Genomic DNA, 12,883 nt, shown 5'->3' with positions numbered 1-12,883 from the left:
CCACTGGGAATGCCCTCTCCCCTCAGCTGTGCCAGTCAGCTTGCTAAGGCCATGGAAACCTCCTCCCAAGTGGCCGCAGGGAGACCTTCCACCATACTGTTTCAGCAGCTCCCATCATTTCCTTGTATTCCTTCCACATACATACATACATACATACATACATACATACATGTATACATACATACATGCACACTCAAGCTCAAACCTGTTGTTTACTTATTGATTACAGACATGGTTCTCTCAGTAAAACCAGTCTGGCCTGAACCAGAAGGAATCATGCATGAGCTATCATCATGACTTCTTCAAACCAGGCTTAACAAAAACCAAAAAACAAGAAAGAACCGTCTGTCTTGGGGGTGAGATTCTTACTATAAATAGAACCCTGATGTAAGATTATACTTAGCAGATTTTACTGTCCTGTATCAAAGTTAAGTCTGGTGATGTCTCTATAAAAAAGTGTTGCTCACTGAAAAAAAAAAGGCTGATAATTCTGCCCCTTTGAGCTCTCAAAAGTTTTCTTAATTTAGGAAGAATTCATCTGAATCTTTGCTCTTGGAGAAGATGAATGACCAGTAGATACTAATGGAATTCAGATATGTAAACTAGGCTTCCTAATTAGATAATATGATTTGGGTGGGAAAAAATCCAAATATATTACTATTACTGTAGCTAGAACATACAGAGGTGATTGTTTATATAAAATTTTTAAAATAAAAAAAAATTGTGTAGCTTTGGAGCCTATCCTAGCACTGGCTCTGTAGACCAGGCTGGCCTTGAACTCACAGAGATCTGCCTTTCTCTGCCTCCCAAGCACTGGGATAAAAGGCATGCGCCACCACTGCCCAGCAAATTTAAAAAAAAAAAAATTTGAAGGCTTTTTAAAACAGATGTGTGTTGTGTATCTGTGTGAGTGTTTGTCACATGTGCAGGTGCCTGGGGAGGCTAGAAAAGGGGTACCATCCCCTGGAACTGGAGTCACAGGGAGGTGGGTGCTGGGAACTGAGTCTGGGTCCTCTGAAGGTGCTCTTTGCTGCTGAGCCATCTCGACGGTTCACAGAGCAAAACCTCCATCTTTGTGTGGGAAACTGTCCACACTGTCTGCGCTCTCTAGACACGAGACCAACCGAGCAGCAGAGCAGAAATGAGAGTGTACCTTAAGATAGAAAACTGAATGGCCAGTTCACAGACAGATTAAAAAAACAGAAGCAGGTGAAGTAGACATTTAGCGACCACTGGAGAAGTGAAAATTTCCCCCATGCCACTGGATTAGACAAATAAAAGAGGATGTTTGCTCTTGTCAGTGGTGCAAATGAGGGAGGGCAGTCTACATATACAGGCTTAGTGGGAATACAAATTGGCTTCAAAGTTTCAGGTATGAGCCACCTGCTGGTCCTTGCCTGTGATGTCAGTACTTTTGAGGTGGATGTGGGCGAGTCAGGAGGTCAGCAAGGCCAGCCTTGCTATGTAGCAAGTTTGAGGCCAGCCTGGGCTACATGAGATCCTGTGTCGAAAAATAGCAGCAGCAAAAATTTTAAATATGAGCCCGATTCGACACTTCACTTCAGCTCTTATAGATGCATACTTGCAGTGGACTTGCTCTTAAACACAGACCTATGTAGATTTTTTTTAACTTTATTTTATGTGCATTGGTGTGAGGGTGTCAGATCCCCAGAGCTTCCATATGGGTGATGGGAATTGAACTCCGGTCCTCTGGATGAGCAGCCAGTGCTCTTAACTGCTGCACCATCTCTCCAGCCCTATAGATGGTTTTTCAAACATCTGATTATACTTTTGGTAGAGTGTCTGCCTCTGTACATCAAAGGCTCTGGGTTCAATCTTGGGTATCACACACAAGAACAAAACAAAGGAAGAATTTGCATGGTCCCTGGTATAGAGCAAGCCCTCCTTAGATGTTAAATGCTCTTGGGGTGAGGTGGTAGGTCAGTGGTTAAGAATGTTTGCCGAGTAAGCATGAGGATCAAAGTTCAAATCCCCAGCACCCATGTTAAAAAAAAAAAAAAAAAAAAAAAAAACAAAAGAAAAGAAAAGAAAAACAAAAAAATCAGGTCAGTATGACTGTGCATGCCTGTAGTCCCAGAATCAGGTAGATCCTAAAACCAATCAGCCTAGCCAAAAGGGAGAACTTTGCCTTCAGTGAGGGACCCTGCCCATTTACACACACACACACACACACACACACACACACACACACACACACACACACACACACACACGCCCTGCCTACCTCTCTTGGTAAGCATTTCCTCAAGATGGACTTTGGAAACTGGTGGGACTGACCCATGTGCTGTCATGGACTGGGAAATACTGAGTATGTCCTAAACTTGAAACTACAGACCTTAAGAAGGTTCAGAAGGGGAAGGAAGTTTCGCTTGCCTGTGCACATGCATTTTTCCTAAGAGGGGAACGTATGGTTTGTGTCTAAAATGTGAGTCCCTTTTAACCACTTGGCCTTTTTAAAATTCATTTTTAAATGAGTAATGTGGGCTGTAGGCTTGAGCGAAAGTGTTCCCAGAGTTGAGACGAGGGTGTCAGATCCCCTGGAGCTGGGATTATATGTAGTGGGAGTCACGTAATGTGGGAACTGACTATGGGTCCTCTGTAAGAGCAGCAAGTACTCTCAACTGCTGAGCCGTCCGTCTCTCCGGGCCCCACACTTGGACTTTGGCATTGCACATTTTACCTTTCAGTTTTTAACTGGAAGGTGGCCTTGGCTTCCAGGAGGAGCAGTAGGTTGTGGCTCAGCTCTCAGAGAGCGTCGTTATTTCACAGTAACGCTGTAAGTTCAAGGCACAGTGAGGCGTTGGCTTTCTGTTCTCACTACTTGCAACCCTGCTTGGTATTGTGTTAGGAGATGGGGACTCTGGCAGGCAGAGCTCCCGAGCATTGTGCTTGTGTTAGCTGACATACTGACGCTGTTGTTTCTCTCTCCCTGTACCTCAGGCCAGCCTGGGACTTGTGTAGTCCAGGCTGGTGATCTTCCTGTTTCTTCTGCCCCCGCTGCTGGGTCACTGCACTTACCTACCCCACACCTTACCTGAGTTCTTACCCTCCTGGATGCCATCTGTGACAATGACCAGTGGTCTCTGTGCTCCCCCTGAGAATGGTTCGGCTGAACTAGCTGTTTTGTTTGCTTATTGTGGGTTCAGGGGATTGAATTTAGGTCCTCACATTCGTTCGTGCAGCAGGCACTTTACTCTAGGCTGAGCCACACCCCCTCCCCAGCCCTGGGCTTGTCTTTATAACCCTCTACAGGTCTTGTGTGGCAGTGCTGGAGAAAGGGCCTGGCTTTGAATGGACTGCTGTGAGTTGGGTTTGGTGTCATAGTTGGAGCCATCTAGTGACTTGTACGGAGAATGTTTCATCACATTAGTGTTTTGATCCCTTCCTCTGGAATATGGACCTTTTTGGCCCAATGGTGGTAGGAGGCATGGGCCTGCTGGTTTACTCATGGTGTAAGTTCTGTTTGGTGCTGGTGGTGCTGGATCTGGTGGTGGCAGCAGCAGCGATGGTGCTGGATTCAAGGAGGTGTTGGCCGGGAGTCTAGGAACCTGATGACCCGTGGGAAAAGTTCTGGCTTCTACAGGCCTGGGTGTCTCAGAGCATTGCTAGTATGCAGAGTCCAACCTTGTCATCTTGAAGTGGAACTAAGGCCAGGCTAGGCCATTATCCACCATGTCGGTTTTGCCAGATTAGGGTGACTGCCGCCAGCTATCAGCTGCCTCGCTGACGTAAATGAATTTAGGGATGGCTGTTAAAAGATGCACTGGAGAATTTTTAGGCTAAATTGGGCCTTTCTTTTCTTTTTTCTTTTTCCTTTCTTTCCTCCAAGACAGGGTTCTTCTGTGTAGCCTTTGCTGGCCTCTAACTCACTCTGTAGACCAGGCTGGCCTCGAACTCACAGAGATCTGCCTGCCTGTGCTTTCCAAGTACTGGGATTAAAGGTGTGCACCACCACCGCCGGACCTTTCTAGATGGATGATGTGGACAGACCCACACTATATGCCGTGTGGCATCAAGGCAGAAAACAGTCTTACCCTCCCTTTCCTCCTTTCCCCCAATTTTTAATGAAAACAACTCACATTCAGAGAAGTGTAGATGAAGATAAACCACCTTTGAGGTGTGGGGGATGACACGCACCTTTAGTCTTAGAACTAGCAAAGGCCAGCAGAGACTCTGTAGTGAGACTCTGTCTCAAAAAAATAAGAGAGGAAAAAATCACCTTCGCAACAGGGTGCAGCTTGCTTTTTCCCACTGCCAAAGGAAGTTTTAAATTAAAACTATTGACTGATATAGAGCCAGTAGGGTGTGTGCAATTTTAACCTTGACAAATTAGGATTACCCTTGAGAAAGGAGGCTGTACCAAACCTGACCGTCCCTTGTGTGGAGGCCGGTCCGTTCTCATCCACACGGTTTTCTTCCCTCCTGCTGTAATCTAGTACCGGGGGAGGAGAGAGAAGTACTAACAGCTCTACTACTGTCTGTCTGTCTGTCTGTCTTCGTGAGAGAGGACCAGGCAGATGTTCCTGGGTAGGCAGCACCCAGGGGTATGCTCTGTACGGCTTTGATTGCTGGAAGCCAGGATTGGTTAAAATACAGCTGGAGGAAGGAAGGAATGTTGTTATTAGATTAGAAAAATACAACAACAAAAGCCAGTGCCAGAGAGGTTATTATCATTTCATAAATGCCATACTGAGTCTTGAAATAGCTCATCATTTCTCATTGTCCAGCCTGATTTGCTGCCAATTAGCTTTTCATGGTTTAATTAATGAGACTAGCCCTTTGGGGTGTCTAGAAGTGAGGTGAATTTCATTGATGTCTGGTATTCCCACTCTCAGACCCCTGGACCGCTTGTACAGCTTGTGATAGGGAGGGCAGCTGGCTCCTTGAGGAGCCTTGGGTGATTTCGTTGTTAAAATTCGATTGAAGCCATTGACTTGTTCTTACCGAGTGCTATGTAAGTTCTGGAGCCCCAAACCCTGATTCAAAGCTTCCTCTTTTTTTTTTTTTTTTTTTTTTTTTTTTTTGAGATATAGTTTCTTTATGTAGCCCTGGCTGTCCAGGAACTCACTCTGTAGACCAGACTGGCTTCAAACTCATAGAGATCTGCCTGTCTCTGCCTCCCAAGTGCTGGGTTTAAAAGCTACTACATCCAGCTCAGCTTTCTCCGTCTTAACTGAGAGGTGACAGTAGCTGTAATGAGGAAGCATGGCTTGGACCTGGGGAAAGGCCATCAGCAGAGCAGGCAACATCCTGCTTTCCAGGAACGTGGCTGCCGAGCCCAAGCTCACAGAGAGCATTTGGCTGCAACAAGCTTTTTGTTTTCCCTTAAATGTTTGAGAGCATAAATACATCTGCATCCCTTATCTTAGAAGCCAGCCACACTGAGTAAGAGCTAAAGTGGAGTTCTGTGCATTGTCTCCTTTGCTTGCTGAGTCTGTGTCTCACTGTGGGGCTCTGGCTGGCCTGGTGCCCATGCTCCTCCTGCCTCAGCCTCCACAGTGCTGCGGTCACAGGCACGGCCACCTGACCCGGCTTTGGGAGGTTCCTCAGTTTGCATGCATTGATGCAGATATGGATGCCAGAGGAAAACTTTGGGGGATTGGTTCTCCTCTTCCTCTGTGAGGACTCCTGGGTTTGAACTCGGCTCTTCGGGCTTGGTGGCAGGTGCCTTTGCCTCCCTGAGCCGTCTGCTTGCCCTTGAGAGGAAAGGTGATTCTGAAGAGTGACTGGTGTTTTCTCTCTGTTCCCTGGACTTTTCCTTTTCTTGAATAGATCTTGTAATGATGCCAAAGAGTGCTAGAGTGCCTGAGTAATGGAGAAAAGGCTAACGTGTTTTCAGATCCTCGGCGCAGTAGCCTTTGGAGTCTGCCCCAGCAGACTTAATAAGGACTTTTTATTTCTTAAGGAAGCATAATGAATTTCAACTAATTTCAACAGCCTTGCAAACCTCCCTGCAACAAATCAGCAGCAGCTCGGAGCCTACAACTGGCACACATCTTACTCTACAACGGCTGAGCCTGACAGAGAACCTAAGTTCCCTCCCCAGGACAGACATGGCAGGACAAGGTGTCCTCTGACTCCACATGTGCACAGTGTTACACGCGCGCGCACACGCACGCGTAAAGAGAAGAAAGTACCAGTGTGCCAGCATAGCCCATGTCTTGGTGGGCAAGGGGGCTTCTCTAGGGTCTTTTTAAATTTTACTTATTTTTGTTTTGCATGCAGTGGTATTTTGCCATGGGTGTCAGATCCCCTGCAACTGGAGTTACAGACAGTTGTGAGCTGCCATGTGGGTGCTGGGAATTGAACCCAGGTCCTTTGGAAGAATAATCAGTGTTCCTAACCACACTGAACTCTCTCTCTCCAGCCCTCTCAGGTCCATTTTTAGGGTTTCTTTTCCCTTAGTTTTCCCCTTCTTCCTTGATCTGTTGCTTCTCAAAGGATTTCAGTGTGTACATGTGGTGGGCTTGAGCACACAGCAGCCTTTGCAGACACCAGACGGTGCCTACCCCTCACTGGCCTCCAGGCCCTTCTGGGGCTGGACACAGTCTAAGAACACTGTGATGACATCAGACTTGCTTAAACATATCACTGGCAGGATATTGTCCCTAAGGGAGCCTGGTGACAAGGTTAGTTTTCAAATCTAAAGACCCACTTCACACTGCATCCACAGGTCAGTGCAAGACTCCAACATCTTGAGGTCTGCTGGTGGCTTTGGAAGGAAATGAGCAGGGAAGGCAATCTACATTGGCATTTCAGCTCCCGAGGCTGAAGGTTCTCTGTTTTTGTAAGCCTGGCTGTAATTGAGTTTTAGCAGCAGAGGGCACGAGGCTTGGCATTTTTTATGATGCTAGATTGTGGGATGGATAAGGAGGCCTTTCATTTCTCATTGCAGCTGGTCACATGTTGCTGGTTCAGAACTGAGCTCTTGGCTCATGGGGAAACATCGTGATGGATCACAGAGAGGGTAGCCACTGTGGCCAGGACAAAGCAAGACAAAGGAGCTGTTTGCTGCTGTGGGAAGGGTGTCCAGACTGGAGCGTCGGGAAGGCTGCATCTAGCCCTCCCTCGGTTGATTGCTGCTGGGGCAGACCACGCCATGTTTCAGTGCCAATTGGGTGCGCTTTCCTTCTGGCCTCGCTGTCCTGAAAGACTGACTGAATGTGGGAAGTCAGCTCTGTTGGCCATGGAGCCACCATAAGAAGGACAAGAGGAGGTGGCGTGGAAGAGACCTGATTAGATGCCTGAAACCCGAACCATGGGCTGGCTCTAGCACACTCACTTTACCAGGGATTTGGCAGCCTTTGCTCACCTAGTCTCATAATGAGCCTAAGGAAATGGGAACCCAGACATGGGCTCTCGTGAAGCATAGGCCAACCCTGGCAAACTGGCACTTTGATTCTACCAGCCCCTGAGTAGGAGCACCAGTCCATCACCATATCATAACAAACGGGGCCAGGGGTGTCCTTGTGTTCGGAGAGTGGCAGTGTGCCCTAACTTCTGCTGGCTTGCTTTAGTGAGGTTAAGAAGCAGAGCCAGGCTTGGTCCGTGTGGACTTGACACTGTCTACAGTGAGCCCCTGAAGCTCTGAGGCTTGGCCAGACTGCCTGCCCCATCCGGTGGCCTGGCATCCAGTTCTCTGTGGGGCCTAGTTCAGGGGACTTGGGGACAGGTTGATCAGAGATTTCAGAAATCCTTTTCAGTTGGCAGGTCATGAGCTCTTGACTGGAAGTTAGCCCCTAGTGGCCTCTGTACAAAACATAGAGCAGGTGCCTGCTTTGTCCCTAAGGTCTGGCCTTGTTGCTGAGGTTGCGGACTCCACTGACGTCTTAGCCTGTGTCCTTGGGCTGCGCCTAGCCTGGCCTTCTGCTTCATCTCTTCATTTCTGTCCTGCTTCCCAGGAAACCAACTTACACTATGCAGCCTCAAAATTGCATGCTTTGTCCTTGACGTGTGCCCATAGTACCCCTCCCTTGGCAGCCACTGTTCCCTAAGAAGCATCCCCAGAACAGCACAGCCTTGTTTACCGCTGGTGTTATCAAAGCAACTTACTGAGAATTAGCCAGTACCAAACTTTCTTTTAAAATTACCTCTACAGTTGTTTTTTTTTAAATTACCCCTGGGGAGGGGGCGGGGCAGGCAGGAGAGGAGGCTCAGCAGTTGCCAGCACAGACTGCTCTTGCAGAGGACCCCAGTTCAATTCCCAGTACCCCTATCATCAGGTGATTCACAAGTGTCTGTAACTCCAGCTCCAGGAGATCTGGTGCCTCTGGCTTTCTTGGGCACCCACATGGATACATGCATACCATGTGTGCACATGACCATACACGTGTGTAAATTAAAAGAAGTCTAGAAAAATTATTCTTATAAAGCTAGGTGGCAGTTGAATGAAACTGAGCTCTCTCTCTCTCTCTCTCTCTCTCTCTCTCTCTCTCTCTCTCTCTCTCTGTTTCAGAGCTGAGGGTCAAACCCAGAAAGAACCTGGCACTTGCTAGGCAAACACCCTACCCCTGAGTAAATCCCCAACCCCTGTCATTGTTTCTGTTGCTGCTTTGTCTTTTTTTTTTTTTTTTTTTTTTTTTTTTATAACCGACAGACCTATTGACATGAAGATAGCAGGGAAGAGCTAGGCCTGCCTTGAGTCCTAGTGCTCAGGAGGCAGATGTAGACATAGTTCTATGAATTCGAGGCCAGTGTGGTCCACATAATGAGTCCCAGGCTAGCCAGGGCTACAGTAGCAAGACCCTGTCTACAACAAACAAAACAAACCAGAGAAGTCCAGAGGCTGAATTTCCGAGCTGTTGCCTATTGCTGGATGTAGATTGCTGTGTCTGATTGATGGAGTGCGTTCTCTCTTCCTGCAGTCAACCCCAGAGGAGGGTCCGCAGATTGCAGAAGAATGGGAACAAAACTCTGTTGCAAAGTAGTTCCTCTCAGGGATTTGATGGTGAAATGTTGTGTTCATGTGTTGTCTGGGCCCTGGCCCTGGTCCTCTTGCCATGTCAGCCAATTCCCTCCCTCTGGTGACGTAGGAGTGCCGTTTCCCACCCCCGCCACGCCAGGTTCCATCTGCTCTCCTGTTGGTAGTATCAGTTGCTGGCACTTTGGACAGCAGGGTTTGGCAGAAGACCTAAAGGTCGGACTGAGCAAGCAGTGTGGTATTGATGGCCTGTGGTAGGCTGTGTATCCGTGTACATAGTCACCCTGAGCACAAACAAATTGGAAAGTGCCTTCGCTCCCCATTTTGCAAGTAATACTGAGACTGAGAGGTTATAGCTTGTTGGAGTTGTGGCATGTTTGAGCTTCAGAGCCCCCTGGGAAAGGAGTCAGGGTGAGAAGCCTGGTGCCCTGTGCCAGGCAGATGCCCTTTCCACTCACCCATGATGCCTCTCTGGTACCTGGGATCGCCATCCCTGACTACCTCCTTATGTTGTCCTGCAGGCAGAGAACAGACCTAGGGTCATACCATGTCCACACTGGTCTTCATGTCCCGCCCTTTCTCCACCCCCCCCCCATGCCCGTCCTGCTACTACTGCTTATCAGCACTGGGGACAGAACAGCTGTCCCGTCTCACCCTGGCCTTGTGTTCACAGAACTGCTGATGTCTGATCCATGTCCTAGCTCTTCTGGTGACATCTGTGTACCGCCTGTCATGGTGCAAGCTGGCTGTAATTAACCAGGCGTGGGGCCTCACACTGTCTCCATCGTTCAAGAGTGAATAGGCAGGCTGGAGGATCATGCATTTGAGGCCGGCTTGAGCTACATAGTCTGCTGCCCCTTAAAAGCACAGTGACGTTAGATGTCACAGGTGGGCAGCTCTTCAGGTGGCTGCCTTCCTTCCATCTAATCTAGCTAAAGCTCCGGAAGAGCAAAAGTGCCTCCCCATCGTCCCAGTGGTATCTGTGTGTGCTGGTAGGCTACCACATTGCCACTCAGCTTTCTTCCGTTTGAGCAGATGCTTGTTCTACCCGAGGCTTCGTCATAGCTGCCTAAATGTCCTGGCTGTGTGGCACTGGTCAGGTAAGAACAGCAGGTCATGGCAGTCAGTTTCTACATCTCTCCACTTACTGCAATGGCAAGACAGTGCGGGGCTGACAGAGATTCGAGCGAGGCACATTGTTAGAGCCGTTGTCAAACTAAGTGGGTGCAGTAACCCTCCTGGGCCAGCTTTTCACAGGTGGAACACCGCTGGCGAAATTCTTATTCCGAGAGCCTTAAACCCACCAGGATGCTTCCTTTTAGCTTGACAGTAGAGAACTGCGGATAGAAATGAGCCAGTTAAAAGAGAGGAAGTGGCCACTGAGCAGTTGCGAGTGAGACAGACTGTTTGTCATTTATAACGCCAGTGTGTGGTTTGCTCATGAAAGAGAATGCCTAGCTAGGATTTGTCTAGTGAAAATTAAACCATTAAACCTTCCAAAGCGAGAAACTCTGGCCATCTGCACATGGCTCTGTCGCCTGTGGAGAAACCACTCTCTGACTTTTGCTTTTCCTGTTGTTTATCACAGAGCCTGAGCCCTTGTGAAGCTGGCAATGACAAGTCTGAATGGTCGCCATGCCGAGAAAACCATTGACATGCCAAAACCATCAGCCCCCAAAGTGCACGTGCAGAGGTCCGTGTCCCGAGATACCATCGCCATTCACTTCTCGGCATCCGGGGAGGAGGAGGAGGAAGAGGAGGAGGAGTTCAGGGGGTACCTGGAGGAGGGGCTAGATGACCAAAGCATTGTAACGGGGCTTGAAGCCAAGGAGGACCTCTGTCTTGAATCCCAAGGTGGCTATGACCCTGTGGGCCCTGCTGCCTGGACCATCTCGGCAGATGGAGTGCCTGTACCAGAGACCCCTGCCATTTTGCCCGTCTCCGAGAATACTGTAAAGCTGCTGGAGTCCCCTGCTCCAGCCGCACAAGTATTAAGTACAGTGCCACTGGCTCTGTCCCCAGGGTCATCTTCATCTGGGCCCTTAGCTAGCTCTCCCAGTGTGTCATCCCTTTCTGAGCAGAAAACCAGTTCCTCGTCCCCACTGTCTTCTCCTTCCAAGTCCCCTGTCCTTTCATCCAGTGCCTCGTCCTCCGCTCTCTCCAGTGCAAAGCCCTTCATGAGCCTGGTGAAGTCCCTGTCAACCGAGGTGGAGCCAAAAGAGTTCCCCCACCCCCCACGGCACAGGCACTTGATGAAGACTCTGGTCAAGTCCCTGTCCACAGACACGTCCCGTCAGGAGTCGGATACCGTGTCCTATAAGCCCCCTGACTCCAAACTCAATCTGCACCTGTTCAAGCAGTTCACACAGCCACGGAACACGGGCGGGGACTCCAAGACCGCGCCTTCTTCCCCACTGACTTCTCCTTCGGACACTCGCTCCTTTTTTAAAGTGCCCGAAATGGAGGCGAAAATCGAAGACACTAAACGACGCCTTTCCGAAGTCATCTATGAGCCCTTCCAGCTCCTCAGCAAAATCATTGGGGAGGAAAGTGGCAGCCACAGGCCCAAAGCCTTATCTTCAAGTGCTTCAGAACTCTCCAACCTGTCCAGCTTGAATGGGCACTTGGAAAGCAATAACAACTACAGCATCAAGGAGGAGGAGTGTGACTCTGAGGGGGACGGCTACGGCAGTGACTCCAACACCCCCAGGAGCGACCACCCGAAGCCCACCGAGGAAGCCGCGAAGGAAGTGGAGACCAAGGGCTCCCAGGGGAGCAATCTGAAGGACGTAGGTGTGAAGACAAGTACTCTCGTTCTTGAGAGGTGTTCCCTGTCTGCCTTAGTGAGTAAAGAGGACGAGGAGTTCTGTGAACTGTACACTGAGGACTTTGAGCTGGACGCTGAGGCCGAGGGGAGACTTGATAAGCCCCTAGATGCCCCCCTCAAGCCAGAGGTGCTTGCTGACGATGGCATGGTTCTGGACAGCGAGGACGAAGGGGACTTGGCCACCCAGCACCAGGAGTTACCGGTGAAGACACTGGGCTTCTTTATAATGTGTGTCTATGCGTACCTTATCCTCCCCCTCCCCTACTACATGAGCGGGCTCCTCCTGGGCATTGGCCTTGGGTTCATGACTGCTGTTTGCATGATCTGGTTTTTTACACCACCAAGTGCTCATAAATACCACAAATCACATAAAACTCTGCGACACTGGTACACAAGATCCCTGGACATCAAAGAGCCTGAAATACTGAAGGTAAGTCTCCCTAGAGCCACTGGCAAGCACAACCAGCGACGAGTGAACTTGTATCTAGAGGTGTTTGCATCAGGGGTGTGTTTAAGACTTTGGGGCCTCTCTCTATTCTCCAGGAAACCAACCACACTGCTGCCCTGGAAACCCTGTTGGTCATGTTTACCTGTTTACCAGGTAGCTTTTCAAAGTTCTCCATGGCCCTGGAAAGTGACATTGCTATCTAGTTCCTACTTAGGTCTAGCCTAAGTTAGCCAGGTATCTGCTACATTTTGAGGATCTGTCCTGGCTGAATGTTAGGATCCTGTATTCTTATTTTTCAGACAGTCTCAACTCTGTAGCCCTGACTGTCCTGGAATGTATTGTGTAGAGCAGCCTGGCCTCGAACTCATAGAGATCCCCCTGCCCATGCCTCCTAACTGTGGGAATTAGAGGCGTGTGCCACCATGCCTGGCAGGGTTATATTTTTTTGAGGTTCTGACATCAGGTTGAAAGCTTGTAGGATTGCAGGAGATAGCCAAGAAGAGACCAGTTACCGCCAATTGATGGCACTTGCTGCTAGCTTGTCTCTGTGCACGCTGAAACATGGGCTGAGAAAAGATGTCACCTTTCCGTGCATGCTGTGTGTCAGGCTTTGGACCTCTGGGGGGGTGGGTTTTATGGGATGATCTTTTGGGGTGCAAGATTTCTA

The 12,883-nt window shown here is 49.1% G+C and overlaps 1 protein-coding gene across 4 annotated transcripts in view; it reads left to right on the top strand.

Annotated features, from left to right (window-relative positions):
- The window catches only part of Tex2 (testis expressed 2), a 101,521-nt gene that overhangs the window by 35,587 nt on the left and 53,051 nt on the right, over positions 1–12,883 (top strand). For 3 of the 4 annotated variants that reach the window (XM_051179205.1, XM_051179187.1, XM_051179200.1), the window contains exon 2: positions 10,530–12,198. In XM_051179205.1, the coding sequence (XP_051035162.1) occupies positions 10,555–12,198 (1,644 nt within the window). In that variant the 5' untranslated portion in view covers positions 10,530–10,554. Of the gene's footprint in view, positions 1–6,525; positions 6,651–10,529; positions 12,199–12,883 lie in introns of those variants that run through there. The other variant, XM_051179194.1, reaches the window with a different exon arrangement.

Source organism: Phodopus roborovskii, unplaced genomic scaffold (assembly GCF_943737965.1).
Source record: "Phodopus roborovskii unplaced genomic scaffold, PHOROB, whole genome shotgun sequence".
In the NCBI taxonomy this organism is placed as follows: Eukaryota; Metazoa; Chordata; class Mammalia; order Rodentia; family Cricetidae; genus Phodopus; species Phodopus roborovskii.
This window is presented reverse-complemented; position numbering and strand designations above follow the sequence as displayed.